At 39.0% G+C, this 22,624-nt stretch overlaps 2 protein-coding genes across 5 annotated transcripts in view; one reads left to right on the top strand and one right to left on the bottom strand.

Moving 5' to 3' along the window:
* The window catches only part of LOC106093040 (autophagy-related protein 16), a 552,907-nt gene that overhangs the window by 156,164 nt on the left and 374,119 nt on the right, over nucleotides 1-22,624 (top strand). The window lies entirely within an intron of this gene.
* Nucleotides 1-22,624, bottom strand: part of LOC106091383 (uncharacterized) — a 152,402-nt gene that overhangs the window by 115,780 nt on the left and 13,998 nt on the right. The window contains exon 2 of the mRNA XM_059363191.1: nucleotides 12,068-12,902. Coding sequence (XP_059219174.1) covers nucleotides 12,068-12,902 — 835 coding nt within the window. The remainder of the gene's footprint in view (nucleotides 1-12,067; nucleotides 12,903-22,624) is intronic.

Raw genomic sequence — 22,624 nt, 5'->3', positions numbered from 1 at the left:
GATCGGTTGAAAATTGTAGCTACTACGGCCATTTAAGTGGAAATCGGGCGATACCTATATATGGGAGCTATATGCAAATCTGAACCGATTTTGGTGAAATATTGAAGATGTGTTCAGACTAGTAACAAAATAATCCATGCCAAATATTGTGCAGATCGGTTGAAAATTGTAGCTACTACGGCCATTTAAGTGGAAATCGGGCGATACATATACATGGGAGTTATATCTAAATCTGAACCGATTTTTATCAAAATCAAAATCGTTCGTCCATGAGCCAAAATAGTGACATGTGCAAAATTTTGAGACGATGGGACAACAAATACGACCTGTACCTTGATTACAAGAATAAATGGATTCACAGATGCAGACAGACGGACATGGTTAAATCGAATCAGAGAGTGATTCTGACCACAGAAGGCCACAGTAGCGCAGAGCTTAGTATATCCGCCTATAACGCTAAAGTTAAGCCGCTTGACATACTTCTGCAATATGACACAGATCGGTCCAGATTTGGATATAGCTGCCATATAGACCGATCTCCCGATTTGACTTCTTGAGCCCCTGGAAGCCTCAATTTTTATCCGATTTGGCTGAAATTTTCCATGTAGTGTTCAGTTATGACTCCCAACTACTGTGCCAAATACGGTCTAAATCGGCCTATAGCCTGATATAGCTCTCATATATACCGATCTCCCGATTTGACTTCTTAAGCCTCTGGAAGTCGCAATATTCATCCGATTTGGCTGAAATTTTTCAGATGGTGTTCCTTTAGTACTTTCAATAAATGAGCTAAGTAAGTTCCATATAAACCGATCTCCCGATTTGACTTCTTGAGCCACTGAAAGCCTCCATTTTTGTTCGAAATTTTGGCTGAAATTTTGCACATAGTGTTCTGTTGTAACTTTTAACAACTATGCTAAGTACGGTCCGAATCGGTCGATAATCAGATATAGCTCCCATACAAACCGATTTCTCGATTTTTCTTCTTAAGCCCTTAGAAGCCTCAAATTTTGCCCTATTTGGCTGAAATTTTGCACATGGCGTTCTGTTGTGACTTTCAGTAATTGAGCCAGGTACGGTCCGAATCGGTCTATAGCGTGATATATCTCCCATATAAACCGAATTTTGAACATAGTCTTCTCTTATGACTCTCAACATCTCCCATATTAACCAATCTCCCGATTTGACTTCTTGAGCTCTTACAAGCCGCGATTTTTATCTGATTTGGCTGCAATTTTATGTTATGCCTCTCAACAATGGAGCCAAGTACGGTCCAAATTCGTCTATAACCATATAAAGCACCCATATTTTAGCAGAATCCATGGTGGTGGGTTCTCAATATTCGGCCCGGCCGAATTTAGCACGCTTTTACTTATTATATGGTGGCCCAAAAAGTAATTGCGGGTTTTTTTTTTAAAGAAAGTAAATGCATTTTTAATAAAACTTAGAATAAACTTTAATCAAATATACTTTTTTTAGACTTTTTTTCTAAAGCAAGCTAAAAGTAACAGCTGATAACTGACAGAAGAAAGAATGCAATTACAGAGTCACAAGCTGTGAAAAAATTTGTCAACGCCGACTATATGAAAAATCCGCAATTACTTTTTGGGCAACCCAATATTTGTAACATGTTGCCCTGCTACCACAAATCTTCCAACTTATTCTCTAGCAATAAAAAAACTAAGTCTTTGTTGACCTAGTGTTATTACATCAAATCTCAACAATGCTGCAAGCAAATTACCCAAATAACATGATTTGAAAGAAAAATCAAAATATTTCAATTGGCAAGTAGGCGCCGTTAAAAACCCCAAAGCCCAAAAAAAAATCTTTTTTCTTTTGATTGGTATGGTCTACCAATAGAAGAAAAAAATTGTGGCTTGAATTATTTTTGTGGGTGTTTGGTATTTCTTTTTTTCCCCTCCCAATGTTGCAAATCAACAAAATATTATTGTGCAATAAAACTTCTTACCAAATGCCTGCTAGAAAGGAAACAAATTGCTAGGCTAGCTGTGGCCAGTTGAGTTTTATGTCTAATTTGGACAACAAAATAACAGTTACAACTTATTTTTGCACACAACCAGAGATGGACAGACAGTCCATTTGCCCCCAGAAAGTATAACAAATTTTGTGTTAAAATGACTGGAGGGTGAAATGTTGAATTTTGGTCTGTTCCATGGCATGTCTCTGCCATTTGGTCGATGAGATGTGCAATTTTGTTTGGCAATTGAAGACCACCACCAAAGGATATATATGGCAATTGCAGCTAGTTGTTGTTGTTGCTCTTTGATGATGATTGTAATATACAGCAGAAATGAAGAAAAAAAAAACAAAAAAATACAACAGCAACATAAACATAAAGAAGGCCAAGATTTTCGTAGAACAGTTATAGTTAAAACGAAAGACTTAAGCAACAAACTTGATTTGCCTGCAATCAACGAAATGCAGCATTTGGGCAGTGTGCGCCCAAGTAAACGCATTGTACCAACAAACAATAATAAAAATCAAATCAAATTCCATTAGAATCGTATATTTACTCCCCCTCTTGTTCCATGACCCCCCCCCCCCCCCCCCCTCGTTTCCTATAAGCTCAACCCACTTTATTGATTGAATTGGATGCTGTTGATGACGTCGGCGAAAAAAAGGCATTTGCTAACGACAACAACGATGAATTGCAATATTAAGAGTTGTTTTCCTCTCTCCCCCTCTCTCTCTCTCTGGGCAATTGTTGTTTTTCACAAACATAAACCGCAATCAAATATAACGTTACTCCCATAATCTTATCTTTTGGATGGAGCTTATGGAGAAATTCGCCATTATATACATAAAACCATAAACATAAAAACAATGCAAAAACTTATTATTTATTAATACCATACTTTATTCTTGTCTTCCTAATCTTGGTTGTTTCTTTGTTTTTTTTTTATTACAGGTAAGTTCTGTTAACGGTCATTTTGCAATTTTAATATTGTTTGTTAGCGGAGAAGACATTTGAATGTCATTGTAATTTTCTTCTTCTTCTGTGTCTCTAACTTCGTTTGGTGAGGTGAGTAAAAGTTTTGTTTTGCATTATGAAAAGTAAACATTGTAATACTTTGTTGTTGTATTTTCACTAATCTGAACTGTCTGTCATCCGGTCCATCTGATGTGTTGGGGTCACAAATTAGAAATTGTAATTAATGAAGTGAAAGTGGAAACATTAACATTTTTGATTTTCCCCCTTTGGGTGACATGTTTCTACTAATTGGGCATGCTGTCAATGATGTCTCCAAATGATTAGAAAAAATTTAAGGTAGTCTGATAATTTCTTCATTTTTTCTGAAATGATGGCTTAGTTCATTAATGACGACTGGGTATAAAAATACCCAGATATCTTAGAAAAATCCCAGCTCGAGTAAGGAAAAAGGTAAAAATGCAAATTTTGCAATTTTTGCCCATGAACATTCCGCTAAGGAACAGGGGCAAACTTCTCACATATCAATGAGTGCAGTCCGATTCAAGTTTTAAGTTCAATGATAAGGGGCCTCCTTTTTATAGCCGAGTGCGAACGGCGTGCCGCAGAGCGACACCTCTTTGGAGAGAAGTTTTATATGGCATAGTACTTCACATATGTTGCCAGCATTAGGAGGGGAAAACCACTGCTGAACATTTTTTCTGATGGTCTCGCTTTCAGGATTCGAACCCAGACGTTCAGCATCATAGGCGTACATGCAAACCTCTGCGCTACGGCGGCCTCCAGGAAAAAGGTATTGTAATGAAATTTAGGTTGGTGTAAATTAGAAGTAAACTTGTTAAACAATTTTTTTTCCGTCATATAAGGTCATGTTTTGGGAGAAAATTGGCATGTTTATCCAAAACTCACACCATAAATTTGTTGAAAAATTCTAAGGAGCGAGATTTTTAGAAACCATTTTAGTGTCTTGTTCCATTTGGTGATTTTTATACCCTCCACCATTAGATGGGTGATGGGGGGTATACCAAATTCGTCATTCTGATTGTAACTACTCGAAATATTCGTCTGAGACCCCATAAAGTATATATATTCTTGATCGTCGTGAAATTTTATGTCGATCTAGCCATGTCCGTCCGTCCGTCCGTCCGTCTGTCCGTCCGTCCGTCTGTCCGTCCGTCCGTCCGTCTGTCTGTCGAAAGCATGCTAACTTCCGAAGGAGTAAAGCTAGCCGCTTGAAATTTTGCACAAATACTTCTTATTAGTGTAGGTCGGTTGGTATTGTAAATGGGCTATATCGGTCCATGTTTTGATATAGCTGCCATATAAACCGATCTTGGGTCTTGACTTCTTGAGCCTCTATAGTGCGCAATTCTTATCCGATTGGAAGGAAATTTTGCACGTAGTATTTTGTTATGATATCCAATAACTGTGCCAAGTATGGTTCAAATCGGTCCATAACCTGATATAGCTGCCATATAAACCGATCTGGGGTCTTGACTTCTTAAACCTCTAGAGTGCGCAATTCTTATCCGATTGGAATGAAATTTTGCACGACGTGTTTTGTTATGATATCCAACAACTGTGCCAGGTATGGTTCAAATCGGTCCATAACCTTATATAGCTGTCATATAAACCGATCTTGGGTCTTAACTTCTTGAGCCTCTAAAGGGCGCAATTCTTATCCAATTTGAATGAATTTTGGCACGTAGTATTTTGTTATGATATCCAACAACTGTGCCAAATATGGTTCAAATCGGCTCATAACCTGATATAGCTGCCATATAAACCGATCAGAGATCTTGACTTCTTGAGCCTCTAGAGGTCGCAATTATTATCCGATTTGTCTGAAACTTTGTACGACGGACTCTCTCATGACCATCAACATACCTGTTTATTATGGTCTGAATCGGCCCATAGCCCGATACAGCTCTCATATAAATCGATCTCTCTTTTTTACTTCTTGAGCTCCCAAAGGGCGCAATTCTTATTCGAATTGGCTGACATTTTTCACAGGTCTCCAGCATATAATTTAATTGTGGTCCAAACCGGACCATATCTTGATATCGCTCTAATAGCAGAGCAAATCTTTTCTTATATCCTTTTTTTTGCCTAAGACGAGATGCCGAGAAAAGAACTCGACAAATGCGATCTATGGTGGAGGGTATATAAGATTCGGCCCGGCCGAACTTAGCACGCTTTTACTTGTTTCTGATGGTCTCGGGTTCAGGATTCGAACCCAGGCGTTCAGCGTCATAGGCGTACATGCTAACCTCTGCGCTACGGTGGCCTCCAGGAAAAAGGTATCCTAATGAAATTTGGGTTGGTGTAAAGTAGACGAATGAAACTTGTTAAAATATTTTTTTTCCGTCATATAAGGTCATGTTTTGGTAGAAAATTGGCTTGTCGACAATTTTTGTTTATCCAAAAATCATACCATAAATTTGTTGAAAAATTCTAAGGAGCGAGATTTCTGGTGACTTGTTGCATTTGGTGATTTCTATATTAAAAAAAAAGTAAAAGCGTTCTAAGTTCGGCCGGGCAGAATCTTATAAAACCTCTACCATCTATCACATTTATTAAGTTTTTTGAATAACTTTTTCAATATAAATATGAGCAACAGCTAGTTATTGATCGATATGGACCGTACTTGTCATGGCTGTTAGAAGTCTAGAAAAATATCACCTACAAAATTTCAGGCTATATCTGGTTATCAACCGATTTACGCCATATTTGCTGGAAGTTATACCAAAACAACCTATGAAAATTTTCAACCTAATTGGCACATTTGTTGGAAGAAATACCAAAACACCACGTGCAAAATTTCAGCAATATAGGATAAAAATTGCAACCTCTAGAAGGCCAAGAAGTCTTATTGGGAGATGGGCTTTTATGGCAGTTTTATGCAAGGTTCTTAACCGATACTTAGCACAGTTGTTGGAAATTATACCAAAATACCATGTACAAAATTTCAGTCAAATCGGATAATAATTGCGGCCTCTAGACGCTTAAGAAGTAAAGACCCAAGATAGATTTATATGGCAGCTATATGTGGTTAGAGACTGATTTAGACCTTACTTGGCGCAGTTATTAGAAGTCGTTTTTCAACGATATGTTCAAAATTTTAGCCAAATCGGCCTTCTAGAAGCCTAAGAAGTCAAGACCCAAGATCGGTTTATTTGCGAGCTCCAGAGGCCTTAATTTTGAGATTTGGATATAAATTGTTCACAAAGACTTCTGCTCTTATTATTTGAAAATAATTTCTATTCGTTTATATCTCTCAATTACCTTTGATTAGAATCCCATATTGTACTGTTTAATATACGTGTCCATTTAGGGCCCAATTTTGTGGTGGAGCGATCCTCGGGTGTCGATCCAATTTTTATAAAAGTTTCGTATTCTACTTTGAAATACCTTTCGTTTGAATCACACTTTGTCCCGATTGGTCTACATGTACACTTGGTGAATAATTTTGTGGTGGGCGACCCGCTTGGGAATTGACCCAAATTTGTTTATAAGTTTTGTCGTCCAGTCTTAAGTTCCTTTTGTTTGAATCCTATACTGTCCCGATCGGGCTACATGTCCTATTAGGGTGATTTTTCGGGTGGGGCGGCCCTCCTTGTTAATTGACCCATATTTGTTTATAAGTTTTGTCGTCCAGTCTTAAGTTCCTTTTGTTTGAATCCTATACTGTTCCGATCGGCCTGCATGTCCTATTGGGGTGATTTTTCGGGTGGGGCGGCCCTCCTGGTAATTAACCCCATATTTTTATATAAATTTCGTATTCTACTTCAAATTACCTTTAATTTGATACCCATATTGCCCAATCGGACATGTGTCTTTTTTGGGCGGTTTTTGTAGGTGGGGCGGGCCCCCCGGCACCTTGGGTCAAATTTTTATATTATCTTCGTACTCTACTCTTGAATACCTTTAATATGATACCCATATTGCCCCAATCCGTAAACAAGTCAGTTTGGGCGGGTTTCTGGATAGGGCGTCCCCCACTTATAGTTAACCAAAGTTGTATGTCAATTTAAAGTTTTGGGTTACCATAAAAAGGCATACAAAACTTCGCTTAAATCGATGCACTCGCCCGATGCATGTATTCAAGAACTGGCGTTTTTGCAATTTGGGGTTGGGGGAGGGTTCGCGCCCCTCGCGAGTATCACCAGATGAAGTACTCCATATTCACCAGGGACCATGCTCTATCAGCTGTGAAAATTTCATGAAATTCAGTTTAGCCAATTTTGAGTCTACTCGGAATAAGCAAAGCGCAATACTTTCATTTTTTTCCCACTACCATAGGACGGAGAATATACTTGCCTAGTAATTTCGATTGTTAGACCTCGAAATATTGATCTGCGACCCCATAAAGTATACATATTCTTGATCGTCTGTACATTTTGGGTCGATCGAGCAATGTCTGTCCGTACGTCTGTCGAAAACTCGATAGCGATCGAACGCATATAGCTAGCCTCTTGAAATTACACAGATACATATTATTGTTGTAGATCGTTGAGGTGCGGATTTGGGTTTAGCTCACATGTAAACCGATCTCCCCGATTTGACATATTTAACGCCTATAACCGTAATTGTTATCCGATTGGGCTGAAATTTGCATGCGGCGTTCCAACAACTGTGCCAATTACTGCTGAAATTAGTATATAACCTGATGTAGCTCCCATATAAATCGATCTCTCAATTTCACGTCTGTATCCCCTGGAAGCCAAAATTTTTGTCCGATATGGTTAAAAGTTTGCACGTGGTGTTCTGTTACGACATCCAATAACCTTGTCAAGTACGGTCTATAACCTGATATAGCCCCCATATAACCCGATATCCCAATATGACACATTTAGCCCCTAGAAGTCACAATTGTTATCGGATTGGGCTGAAATTTTGCACATGGTGCTCTGTTACTTCCAGCAACTGTGCCAAGTACGGTCCAAATCGGTCTACAACCTGATATAGCTCCTATATAAACCGATTTCTCGATTTCACGTCTGGATCCCCTGGAAGCCAAATTTTTTATCCGAATTGACTAAAATTTTGCACATTGTGTTCTGTTACGACTTCCAACAACTGTGCCAATTAAGGTCCAATTCGGTCTTTTACCTGAGGTAGCTCCAATATAAACCCATCTTCCGGTTCCTAGAAGCTTTAATTTTTGCCAATTTTGGCCTGGTTTGGCAGAAATAGTGTACGTAGAACAAAATTATGCCTTTCAACAAATTTTGTGTCATTTTTATGCAGAATCCATGCTGGTGGGTTTTAGAGATTCAGAACCTAGCACACTTTTTCTTGTTATATAATAGACTAGCTATACGCGACCCGCTCCACCTTCATTAACACCACTTGAAAAATCTACAATTTGTTTATCAACTCCCAAATACCCCCTATATGCACCCCAAATTGCTATGATTGGCAAATACTCCCATTTGGGTTTTTGACGTGAAGCGGCCCCTTATCACTTGAACATCATTTCTAATAACATGTTCTTAATCTACTTTCGAATACCTTTTATTTGAGTCCCATATTGTCATGATCGTAAAAAATGCCCATTTGAGGGGTTTTGGGGTCGTGTGGCCCCTTGGTACTTGGATCGAATTTTGAATAACAAATTCGTAGTCTTATCGCAAATACCTTCCATTTGAGTCCATAATGTCCCTATTCGGCCACTTTTATTTTTGAGTGGTGCATTTTGATGTAAGGGGGAGGATCCGCTCCCCTTTTGATATGAACAAATTATTAAGGCTATTTGTCCTGCCCAACTAAATTCGTAATCAATCTTCGAATACCTTTCGTTTGAGCCCCATTTTGTCATGGCCGTCCCATATGCTTATTGAGGGGTTTTTGGGGCCAGAGCGCCCCCTAGGTACCTGGACCCAATTTTTAGTACCAAATTAGTACTTTACTCTCGAATACCTTTCTTTTAGGACCCATACTGTCCCAATCAGTGCACTTTGTATTATGGGTTGTGATTTTTTTTGTTCGATTTTGGAGTCGGGCCGGCCCCCTTAGTACTTGTATTCCATTTTTAATACCAAATTTGAATTCTACTCCAGATTATCTTTCTTTTAAGTCCCATACTATTCCGATCGGTTCACTTTTATTTTTGGGCGGTACCTTAGTGGAAGGGGGGAGGGTCTGCCCCCCTGAACCCAATTTTTAGTACCCAATTAGTACTTTACTCCCAAATACCTTTCTTTTAAGACTTATACTGTCCCGATCCGTGCACTTTCGATTTTGGGTGGTGTTTTTTTCGGTTTTGAAGTCGGGGCGGCCGCCTTAGTACTTGTATCCCGTTTTTAATATCGAATTTTAATTCTACTCCAGATTACCTTTCTTTTAAGTCCCATACTGTCCCGATGGGTCCACTTTTATTTTTGGGCGGTACTTTTGTGGAAGGGGGGAGGGTCTGCCCCCCTTCCAATATCAAAAAATTATAAAGTCTATTGATCCTTCCAGGCCACTACCAAAATTCTAAGTAACTTTATCGATATCCCTGTTACTGGCCGTCATTCAGTTGTAACCACGCTACAGTCTTTAAAAATTGTGACATTGAGGTGAAATTTTGCACAGGCCCGTCTTTCTTCCATACGCAGTTCTTGAGCGGTCAAAATCGGACCATATTTATATATAGCTACCATACAGACCGATCTACCGGTTTTGGGTCTTGAACCTATGGAAGACGCATTTTATACTAAATTTCGATCAAAATTGGAACAATCCGATGTTCGAATCGAATAAGGTCCAGATATTACCATATTTCGATATAGCTGTCAAATAAAGCTATATGCCGATTTTGCGTCTTAAGCCTATAACAGCCACTTTTACTTCCCGATTTCGTAAACATCTTAAACTGTGAGTTGTAGTAAGAGTTCCAATATTCGGGTCCGATATTCGTCTAGATCGAACCCTATAAGTAGCTGCCCTATTGACCGATCTGCCAATTAAGAGTCTTAAGCCCATAACTCCTTCCTGTATTAACCGATTTCGCTTTGTTTGGGAACAGTGAGTTGTATTAAGCCTCTCGTTATTCAAACTGAATATGGTCCAGATCGGACCATACCTTGATATAGCTGCCATATAGTCGCATCTGCCGATTTAGCGTCTTAAGCCCATAAAAGCCTGAATAATTAACCGATTTCTTTGAAATTTCAATCTGTGACTTGTAAATATAAGGCTTCTCGGTACCAGAACCAAATATAATTCAAATCAAGCCATATTTGGATACTACTATAGATACAGTACAGGATAATAAATACGAGTATACCCATGGTGGTGGGTATCCAAAAATCGACCCGGCTGAAATTAACGCCTTTTTACTGGTTTATATTTGACATTGCTTTCATTTAACGAGTCATTTCTCCTCTCTAATTTTTATTGTCATCTCATTATGTCATAATAGGCTTACATATTTTTTGTGATGTACTCCATTAAGAGGCTTTCTTTGTGATTCAATTGAATTAATATACCAGACTGTCGCTGGGTTTAAATAGTCTCTACCAACATGTATTTGTCAATAATTCCTTGTTATTAAGGTGTGGCATAGAGTAAAGTGATCAAAGTTTATTGACCAAATGTTAGTTAATATTTGTTGTAGACTAAGCCATATGGCGTTTCGTAAATTATTTTATAGTTTTTGAATGACAAACATGGGCATGGGAAAATATCGTAAAATGTTTGTAATACTCTACGCTATGCGTTAAATTACTAAAACAAATTTGTACTTCCCTAAGATAGATTTGAACTTCTCATTTCCTCTAGAAACCTATTAACTGAGGGGGTGGTAGCGCACCGAAGTGCCGATAAGTGTAGTCTCTGAAGCCATTCTAATCTGGTTTTTCTGATTGATACATGTAAAGGGTGATATTTAAGCTATTATCTTTATGGCAACACTGGTTTAAATAGCTCCCGCACATTTCGTGTTTGGTTTCACTGTCAAACATCTTCCGTTTGGTGTATAATTTAACCATGCATTGCCTTACAAACGAACAAAGCTTGCAAATTATTGAATTTTATTATCAAAATGCGAGCTCTGTTAAGAAAGTTCAACGCGCGCTTCTTCCATTTTAAGACGAATGTCAGTTTTGGCTCAATGGGTACGTAAATAAGCAGAATTGTCGATTTTGAAGTGAAGATCAGCCACAAGGATTGCAAGAGCTACCAATTCATCTAAAAAAAGTCACAGTTTAGAGCGGCTTGTAGGCTGGTGCCATCATTGGATCGTACTTCCTCAAAGATGATGTGAATCTTAACGTAACGGTGAATGGTGAGCGCTACCGTGAGATGATATCCAATTTTTTTTTTGCCCAAAATGCAAGAGCTTGACTTGCATGACATGTGGTTTCAATAAGATTTTGCCACTTGCCACACAGCACGCGTAACAATGGACCTAATGAGAGACGAGTTTGGTGAACATTTTATTTCACGTTCGGGACTGGGTTATTGGGCGCCTAGATCGTGTGTTTTGCTACTCAAATCGCGCAGAGGAGCTGGTGCATAAGCCTTATCAGTGTGTCGCCTACGGTCTCAAATAGTTCCCCTCCTAATGCTGGCAACATTTGTGAGGTACTATTCCATGTAAAACTTCTCTCCAAAGAGGTGTAGCACAGCGGCACGCCGTTCGGACTCGGCTATAAAAAAGGAGGCCCCTTATCATTGAGCTTAAACTTGAATCGGACTGCACTCATTGATATGTGAGAAGCGATGCAAGAGTTATCGCTATCCGTTTTTGAATGGCATATTTTTAACGGTTTTTTTTTTCGATTCTATCCCACTGTGCATCGCTTAAATAGCTTACTTATTTCCTATATTTGGGTTTTTAGAAATTGTAGTAGTGTGGGTAACTGTCCACGTCAAATATCGAAAAATTATCAAAAAAACATAGGACTGCTCACTACCTTCTAAAAAAAATTATATTTTTAGGCCTGACCTAAAAATCTTCTATTATGCTACATGGTATGGTCTAAGAATTTTTTCATGAAAACAATAACCTTTTTTTGATTTTTTCAGTATTTTAATTGTTTTTCATTACTTAAACCTTTTTTTTTAATATTAGTCATTAAAAAGTTATCCCCTAGGGGATTATGTCCAAACATATTTCAAACTACTTACCCCGTTACAATCTCAAATCCCAACATATCTGAATCGCATTCCTCAAAACCTCCATTGCCTCCAGCTGGCGCACCAAAAGCACCCAATTGTGTGGCACTCTCCACCACTTCAACATCTTCAAAATTGGCCGATGGTGTTTCCTTCAACTCTTTGGGTGAATCCTCACTCAATTGTTTCTCCTCGTTGGTAGACAATTGCTCTTTGGCAGCGGCCACTTCACTGTCTGCATCAGTTGCAGCTGCTACATCAGCTCCAGAATCTTTGAATGTTGACAATTGCGTATCATCTTTGGAGTTGGCAGCACTATTAAGGCCTGAGGCTGAGAACTCCTTGCTTTTTGATAGATCATTTGTTTGGGCCGTTGACGATGATTGATCGCTTTTTAAAGGCAACGATGAGGCCACAGCATCATCCAAAGTCGCTTTGGCCTGTGAGCTATTCTCGGGGTTGACATTGGTGGGGCTGGAAGCCTCGGAGGCATTATTCGTACTACTCGACGAGGTGGCTGCAGCTGAGGAGGTTAAATCTAGACGTGATCTTCTGGCGGCTTGTGTGAAATGAGGACTTAAAACCAATACACCAATGGTGAGGGAGACAATGAAAAAGCTCGAAAAATTCAACGACGATGAAGGCGACATTCTGTATTGAGAATTTCTGCTGCTTGGATTATGAAATCTAAGTCGCATTGTGGTTTTTGTTTGATTTATTTGTTGGCTAAGGTGGTGCTTTTGTGCGGCTATTTTTGTCACTTCTGCCTTGTATTTTGGGGGGAAAACTTTTGTTTTCTTTGGAATGTGCTGAGTTGTCTGCCTGCCTGGCCAAAAATTTATGATTTCTAAAAGTAAAGAAGAAAAAACGGGTGAGTAATGGTTTCAAGTGACAATTATTATTTTTTTTTCATGGGCTTTTTTTTTGTTAAGTAGCGAAATAATTTTTTTCTTTTGCCTCATAGGCATGATTAGTTGTTTTGTAATTTGATATATATTTTTTTTTTTATAAAATTATTTAACTTATGTTTCTATGTGAATTTTTTTTTTTGATTTTTGCTCTCTTCCCTTTTCTTATGGGGTTTTTTAGCCTTTCTTCTGTTATGTTTTGCGTTTCTCTAAGTGCTTAAGGTTCTAGCGTTAATTACTTGGGGTTTTTTCTGTACCTCATCTGTTATTACCTCTCGGTTTCAGACGATTTGGTTTGTTTTTTTTTTTCCTCACCAGTGCTCTTTAATGAGCTTCTTATGTTTTGATTTATGTTTTCATTAGTAACTCTATGGGATTTTTGCTACCGATCTTTGGCCATGCTGATCTGTATGGTGTTCAACATTAAATTTCTTGTAGCCAGGTGAGAGATATCTCAGACATATTCCCACTGTAATTAGAGGTTTTGCAATGTTGTTGATTTATATCATAATGCTATCAATTAAAGACACACTACGAGTATGTTGAAAAAAGTTCAGCAGCAGCACAGTGGGTTGTGTTTTTGTATAGCTGATTAAAGGGCAAATTAACCGAAGAAATCGTTTGCTTACTTCTTCTGATAACTTTTCATTGACATTTTTGACAAGGTATTGCACCTAGCTTTGATTTTTTTGGTTTGATTACCGTCTAGAGTAAAAATGGGTCTCAAATTAAAGGTTTTTAAAAGTCGAGTAGGTTAGGTTAGGCTAGGTCGAAAAGAGGTTGCAGATATTAATGCGCCCCATGCCACTATGGACATACACCTAAGCCAGTAATCGGCTTGTTGTGCGCTCTAAAAACTAGAAAATAACCAACAAAAAGAAAATTTTAAGTTAGGAAATTTTAAGTTGCCCAAAAAGTAATTGCGGATTTTTCATATAGTCGGCGTTGACAAATTTTTTCACAGCTTGTGACTCTGTAATTGCATTCTTTCTTCTGTCTGTTATCAGCTTTTACTTTTAGTTTGCTTTAGAAAAAAAGTGTAAAAAAGTATATTTGATTAAAGTTCATTTTAAGTTTTATTAAAAATGCATGTACTTTCTTTTAAAAAATCCGCAATTACTTTTTGGGCAACCCAATAATTACAAAATCCTTAATTGTTTTCAATTCCACTCCCCTAAGTTGGTTCATATCTGATATTGTGTCTCCACCTAAGTGCCGGTATCTGTTAGACGCAAAAATCGGGCAATGGCAAAGGAAATGCTCCAACGTCTCATCATCTTCCCCGCATGGCCTAGACCTGCTATCACTTGCCGCACCGATTTTACATAAGTGAGCTCGTAGTGCTATGTGTCCCGTTATGATACCAATAGCTATACTGACCTCCTTCTTGCTTCCTTTCAGTAATAGCCTCGTCTTTTCAAGATCTGGATCCCCCCCCCCCCCCCCCCCCATAGGATTTTCGCCGCCCTACCGATCGTTCCACAATGTTGCATGCGCATTCGTCGCCCACTCCCTTAACTCGGACAGCGTCGACCCGAAAGGCTTCGGGTTTATCAAGTATATTGATGGCAGTCGTCTGGCCTTCACCGTCAAATCGTCTGCCCTTTAATTTCCCCTTACTCCGTTATGGCCCGGCACCCAAAAGAAGCGGATTTACCCATCGTCAGAGATCGTCCTTCTTACACTGCAAGACTGTTCGTGACCTTACCGTCCTGGTTGTTTTTGCTTTTATGGCAATTTTACTCTCAGTGAAGATGTTCACACTCGACGTCCTCGCGTTAGCACCACACCACTTCACGCATTCTGTGATCGCCCGGATCTCTGCCTGCAGAACCATATTATGGTCAGGCAGTCTAAAACATATGTCCCTGGGTCTTCAATGTAAACCCCCAGGCCCATTCTGTCCTCTAGCTTTGATCCATCCATGAAATATGATCTTCCAAATGGCAATACTAGGGTTCAGATGTCAGTCCCTGGGTTTTCAATGTAAACCCCCAGGCCCACTCTGTCCTCTAGCTTTGATCCATCCATGTAATATGATCTTCCAGATGGCAGTACTTGGATTCCGTCAATCCAAAACTGTACCGATGCCAACAATGGCTCGCATTCGACTTCAAGGTACATCTCAGGTATCCGATTGGAAACCTCTTCCCTTCCTTCCAGGTTTCCTATCGTCGCCTCGATTATAGCGCGATGATATGAGCTGCTCCCATCCTCAATCCATTCTCCTATCGCCTCAAGTCTCATAGCCGCAGTGGCTGCCTCACATTTAATATGTATGTCAATGGGTCGGATATCTATAGAATAGTCTCCAGGGCCCTAGTGGGCGTGGTCCTCATTGGTCCCCCTGTGCTAAGACAACATGTTCTCTGAACCTATTGTATGGTCCTTATGTTGCACTTTTTTTCCATAGCAGTCCACCAAACTATTGAGGCGTAAGTAAGTATTGTTCCAATCACGCTCCTGCAGAGCCAGTGAACTATCCTAGGATTCAGGCCCAACATCTGTGAGCCTTCTCAGTACGCTCCTGAATGTGACACTTCCAATTCACTCTCCTGTCCAAGATCACACCTTGTCAGATATCGAAATCGTCTTATTTAGGAAACGAGGTGCGTTAAATTGGCCCACCTTCGTTTTCCTCGTGTACAGGCATATTTCAGTCTTCTCTGGGTTAACATTGAGTCCTCTGGGTCTAGCCCAGTCATATGCCATATGCAAGACCCTTTCGGCCCTTCTGCATAGCTGGTTCGGATCCTTACCCCATAGAAGTATTATAACATCGGGTTCAAATCCCTCCTTAGTCAGCATCCGTAATAGGTTAATTATGGTGGTCACCTATGGGAGTGGCGATAAAATGCCCCCCTGTGCCACTTTCTCCCTTATATTTATGTCGTCTTCCTCGTGAAAAGGCATATTTCAGTGTTCTCTGGGTTAACATTGAGACCTCTGGGTCTAGCCCAGTCATATGCCATATGCAAGACCCTTTCGGCCCTTCTGCATAGCTGGTTCGGATCCTTACCCCATAGAAGTATTATCACATCGTCTGCGTAGCAGACGGGTTCAAATCCTTCCTCAGTCAGCATCCGTAATAGGTGGTTAATTATGGTGGTCACCCAAAGGAGGGGCGATAAAATGCCCCCCTGTGCCACTTTCTCCCTTATATTTATGTCATGCGACACACAATTTATCCACCTGTTCCTTAGCATATGGTTTAACCAGTCCATCCCTTACTGTTCTACGGTTTGGATCGGTGTTTCGTCAATGCATACCGCCAGTGTGTACGGCATCGAACCCGTAGAGTATAAATTCAATTTTGTTTTTTTGTACCATGTGTCTTGAGGCCTCCCCTCTCAAAATATCCCAAAATGAATCACCACAGTTTGGGGCTTTAAATACAGGTCTTGTGGAATAAATCGTGAATTATACATCCAAATCATGAAAAATATATCCAAATTCAGTGAAGGAAAGAAATCTAAATGAGGTCCTGAATCTGTCGTAGGTGGCGCCTGTAACTGCCCTTCTTCGGGGGCCGTCTACATGCTGCTTGACTTGAGTAGTGAAGCAAACGACCGTAAGAGCGAATGACGATTACAATCTGTTGTAAGATGTTTCAAATGTGGATTTCCAGTCAACATCAATTATAGTAGCTCAGGCATGTAGGTAAGGCGAATTTCAGTCAAATTTAATTATCGCGGCGCCCGAGCAGGGACTTGAGTGGCAACAGGGCAAAGTCACGACATGGTGACTGCATTACGCATGTCTTTGATGAAGTGAACATACGTTTAACATTGGCCGCCAGCCCCCAATTAGGATATCGCTAAAATTCTTTCCCGAAATGTAAGAAAAGCCGAAAATAAAACTTCTAGAATCGAATTCAATTACAGTGGCGCCCGAGCAGGGACTTGAAAAGAGAGCTAAACGATCGTAAGAACGAATTAACGATTACAATCTCTTTTAAAAGGATTCAAATGTGGAATTCCAGTCAAATTCAATTATTGTCGGTAAGGCGAATTCCAGTCAAATTCAGTTATCGCGGCGCCCGAGCAGGGACTTGAGTGGCAACAGGGCAAAGCCACGACATGACGACTGCATTACGCATGTCTTTTATGGAGTAAACATGCGTTAAACATTGGCCGCCAGCCCCCAGTTAGGATATCACAAAAATTGTTTTCCGAAATATAGCAAAACGTGAAAAAATTTGAAAGATAGAATTCTGTTATAGTGGCGCCCAAGCAGGGACTTGAATAGAGAAGCAAACGATCTTGGGAGCGAATGAACGACTACAATTTGTTGTAAAAGGATTCAAATGTGAAATTCCTGTCAAATTCAATTATAGTAGCTCGGGCATGGAGGTAAGGCGAATTCCAGTCAAATTCAGTTATAGCGGCGCCCGAGCAGGTACTTGAGTGGCAACAGAGCAAAGCCACGACATGGCGACTGCATTACGAATGTCTTTTGTGAAGCGAACATGCGTTACACATTGGCTGCCAGCCCCAGTTAGGATAACTCTCTTCCCAAATGTAGGAAAAGCTGAAAAAAATTCTAGAATATAATTCAGTAACAGTGGCGCCCGAGCAGGGACTTGAATAGAGAAGCAATCGATCGTAAGAGCGAATGAACGACTAAAATCTATTGTGAAAGGATTAAAATGTGGAATTTCAGTCAAAATCAATTATAGTAGCTCGGGCATGGAGGTATGGCGAATTCCAGTCAAATTCAGTTATAGCGGCGCCCGAGCAGGGACTTGAGTGGAAACAGGACAAAGCCACGACATGGTGACTGCATTACGTATGTCTTTTATGAAGTAAACATACGTTAAACATTGGCCGCCAGCCCCCGGTTAGGATGTCACAAAAATTGTTTTCCGAAATATAGCAAAACGTGAAAAAATTTCAAAATTTGAATTCAGTTATAGTGGCGCCCGAGCAGTGACTTGAGTAGTGAAGCAATCGACCGTAAGAGCGAATGAACGATTACAATCTGTTGTGAAAGGTTTCAAATGTGGATTTCCAGTCAAATTCAATTATAGTAGCTCGGGCATGGAGGTAAGGCGAATTCCAGTCAAATTCAGTTATAGTGGCGCCCGAGCAGGGACTTGAGTGGAAACAGGACAAAGCCACGACATGGTGACTGCATTACGCATGTCTTTTATGAAGTGAATATACGTTAAACATTGGCCGCCAGCTCCCAGTTAGGATTTCACAAAAGTTCTTTTCCGAAATATAGGAAAAAATTGCACAGTTTGCCCATGATCATTCCACTAAGGAACAGGGGCAAACATTTTTTTTTTCTGATGGTTTCGCCAGGATTCGAACCCAGGCGTTCTGCGGCATAGGCGGACATGCTAACTTCTGCGCTACGGTGGCCTTCAACAATATAGAAAAACCTGAAAAATTTTCAAAAATTGAATTCCATTATAGTGGCGCCCGAGCAGGGACTTGAGTAGTGAAGCAAATGACCGTAATACCGAACGAATGTAGTCGAATGTAGTGACAGTAGTGTGAGCAGGGACGTCAGTAGGGCGAACAAAACTTCAAAAGTTGAATTCCAGGCAAATTCAGTCACGGTGGCGCCCGAGCAGGAATGTGAGTAAAAAATCGAATCGTCTAAAACGACGATTGTTACATGAACATACGCAAAACATTGTCATGCAGCTTCCCGATAAGGGAGATAAAAAACATTCCAAATCCTCAAATTCTTAAAATTTTTACAAAAATACTCACAATCCCCTCAAATAGGGAATGATACGTTTTTTTCCTATTGAAAATGTGTAATTTCATAAAAACATTTACAAAACTCTCGTTAGAACGAATTTTTTTACCATGCAAACAATGTTTATACAATTTTTTACAAAAATGCTCACAATCCCCTCAATATGGAATGAGAGTTTTATTTTCCTATTGAAAATGTGTAATTTCATCAAAACATTTTTAAATCTCTGATTCGAAGGAAATTTTTTTACCTTGCAAACAATGTTTATAAAAAAATCAGTGTTAGAATCTGTGCGAACCCCAATGACTTCTTTTGTTAAATGAATATGCATTAAAATTGGCATACAGCTTCCAGTAACCAAATTTTTAAAAAAAATTTTCTGTCATATAAGAAAAGCTGGAAAAAACTTTTAAAATTAAATTCGTTTATAGTGGCGACCGAGCAGGGACTTAAGTAGAAAAGCAAACGAAATATGATAACCATTGGTCACTTAAATTTTAGTTCTAATTTAATTACAGCCTTCAAAAAGTCTTTTTAATTTTAAGTTCCCTTTTATATATTGCAAACATTTCATAACCGTAGGTTTTAAAGATGGTGTGTCACCTGATTCCACGAATGCTTCTTTTATGTTGACCTTGAAAAAAAAAAATTATGATTTAATCGATTTGCCAGCCAGGCATCATTTTTAAGACCAGTTGCATCATTCCTTAGTATATTAACTTTAATTCATTATAATTTTTTACACCTAGATGAACCACCCTTTTGTTAATATTTATTTAAATAACTCAAACTCTGGTGTGTAAAAACATTTTTATGTTAATGTTCGTTCTCTATAAAATTTAAAACTAAATGGTCAAACACAAGTTTACCCTTAATGGCGGTAATTATTTACTAAAATATTTGTGCGAACACGTTTAAAAAACTTTAAGTGCTCGTTTAACTACCACTATGGACTACTGTTTTGCGTGAGCGGGACTGGCCCACATAGTTTATGTCAGGAGGGGCATAACCATAACCTGGGACACAATAGGCTTTTGAGCAGTCATTTTCACACAACAACTTAATTTAAAACAATTCACAAGATTATGACTCAACTTATGGTAAGTGGCAGGGCAACTGATAATTGTTTGCCTACGTTTTGTAACATTTAATGGTTTTTCTGCTTAACTTGTCTGAGCTAAAGGTGTTCCTTCTGTCACCAAAACAAAAAAAGTCATATTATCTTCTAGTCTCTTCTAGTTGCCTTCATTTTTCGATTTTTCCTATACATCTAGTGGCAGATAGTATTTTTTTTTTTTCGCTCTCCCAAATAAGTTGCTAATGTTCATTGCCAGCAGTTCGATTTGTTGCTTCGTGAAAAGTGTTTTTTTTCTTCTTCATCTTTTTCTCTCAGTACTAAGGCTGTTTCTAGTTACAAGTCTTCTAGCTTTGTCTTCGTTTTGTCCCTGCTAGTGTTCTCCTTTTTGTTCTTCTGTTTTTGGGTGTCATGTTTCAGATGTGTGGGCGTTATGGAGTGCCTCTTACTTGATTTCCCTTTCGCGAAAACATAGCCATTAAACATGTTAGTTTGTCACAGACATCCCATTTATATCGTTGTCGCATAGTCTTACGTTTTCGTTTTCTGGCCACTTTGCAGAAGGCAGCCAGTCATCCATTCGTTTTTATTTCCCCTGGCTTCTTACACATTAACAATTATTGCTGCTGTTTTTCTTTTTGCAAAGGAAGCCAATGCAAGGTTTCGTTTGGCTGCTTCTTTAGATTTTCGTTTTGTCTATGTCGCTTTACTTGAGATAGTGTTAAGAAAACACTTTGTTATTGCCAACTGCTGTAATATATGTGATAATATACACTCAGAGAATAATGTCAATTGAAAAGGAAAAAATCAAATATGATTAATTTTGGCAGTGAAGTTCCTAGCGATGCTGATTGAGAAACTCTGATAGGGATGTTAAAAAAGCGGATTTATCATGAAATGAAGCGATAAAGTCATATCTTTTATCGATTCGCCACAATTCTTTAACGCTTTGTAGTAAAAACTCAAAAATTGCAAGATTTGGACTTCCAAATTTAAGACAAAAATTCATCTGAAATGGGGGAATATTTTCAAATAAGTGTAGATTCATCAACTGTGATTTGTGAACAAAATGACAGTTTTATCAAGAAATAGACCGAAGAGGTTATATCGGGTAACGATATCGCTATAATTCTTTTACGTCACGTAGGAAAAGTTGAAAAAAAGTGTAAAAAATTTAATTCCAGTCAAATTCAAATACAGTGGCGCCCGAGCAGAGACGACCCTAAGAGCGGAAGATCGCAAACGGTTTATCAAAGTATGACAACTGGTAGTCTGCTTATTCAAGTCGAATTCCCAAAATGTTTACCAAAACACCCTCAGATAGGGAAGTGAACGTACGTTAAATATCAGCAGCCACCCTCAAGTAAAGATATTGCTATAATTCCTCTCCGCCACATAGGAGGTGAAATGACGTTTACTTCTCTTAAGAAAAGATGAAAAAAAACTTCTCATGTAGTATTTAAGAGAAATTCATTTAAAGTGGCGCCCGAGCAGGAACGAGAGTAGAGAAACATTGGCAGCCAACTCCCACTAAAAAGATCGATACAATTGCTTTCCGCTATAGAGAAAGCTGGAAAAAAGTTCAAAAGACGAATTCCAAAAATGTTTACTAAAATCCCCTCAAATGGGGAAATATTAACAAAACACTGATTTGAACATTTGATTACCTTGGAAACTTTAAAAATCAAATTCAGTCGGTGGCGTCCGAGCAGGAACCTGAATAGAGAACCAAACGACCGTAAGATCGCACTGACGATCACTATGGACTTATTCCAAGACGAAAACAGGAAAAAGCCACTACATGGCGACTGGAAAAGCCACGACAGCTTAACGTTGGCAGCAGTCCCCCCAAAACGATATCGCTACAATTCTTGGATGTCATATAGGAAAAGCTAAAAACGAAACTTTGAAGTCTAAAAAAGTTATAGTGGCGCATATCTTTTGTTAAGTTAACATACATACGTTAAAAATTGACACCCAGCCCTCAGTAACGGAACCGCTACAATTCTTTACCACTATAAAGAAAAAGCTGAAAAAATTTTTAAATGTTAAATTTCCAAAATTTTTAAAAACATTTGTAAAATGGGAAAATATTTTTGAAATAGGTAATTTCCTCGAAATACACTTTCAAAGTTAAGATTTGAACGATATTTTCTCTTTTGCATACATTTTCCATTAAAAACGAATGTCAGAATGGGGTCAAAGGCGAACACCATTTTTGGTTAAGCGAACATGCATCAATCATTGGGAACTAGCTTTTAGTACCGATATCGCTACATTTTTTCCACTCTATATGAAAGCTGAAAAGTTCCAGTAGAATTCGATTATAGTAGCGCCCGAGCAGGGACGTGAGTAGAGAAATAAATGACCGCTTTAGCGAACAAAGGATCACAATCTGCATATCTTACTAAGATAACAGGGAAAGCCATTGCATGGCAACTACATTACGCACGTCTTTTTTTAAGTATACGCTACACATTGGGAGCCAGCCCCCAGTAAAGATATTGCTACAATTCTTTTCAGCCATGTGGAGAAATCTGAAAATCACCTCAAAAGACGAATTCTGTTATTGCGGCGCCCGAGCAGGGACGTGAGTAGAGAAGCCAACGACAGTAACGGCGCACAAAACTTCAAAAGTCGAATTGTGGCCAAATTTACTTACGGTGGCGCCGAGCAACTATGTAAGTAGAGAAACAAATCATCTATAAGCGAACAAAGGGTCACAATCTGCGTATCTTACTAAGATAACAGGGAAAGCCATTGTATGACAACTACATTACGCATGTCTTTTGTTAAGTATGCGCTACACATTGGGAGCCAGTCCGCAGTAAAGATATTGCTACAATTATTTTCCGCCATATCAAGAAATCTGAA

Source organism: Stomoxys calcitrans, chromosome 2 (genome assembly GCF_963082655.1).
Source record: "Stomoxys calcitrans chromosome 2, idStoCalc2.1, whole genome shotgun sequence".
NCBI lineage: Eukaryota > Metazoa > Arthropoda > Insecta > Diptera > Muscidae > Stomoxys > Stomoxys calcitrans.
The sequence above is the reverse complement of the archived record's forward strand: the minus strand, read 5'-3'. Positions and strand labels throughout refer to the sequence as shown.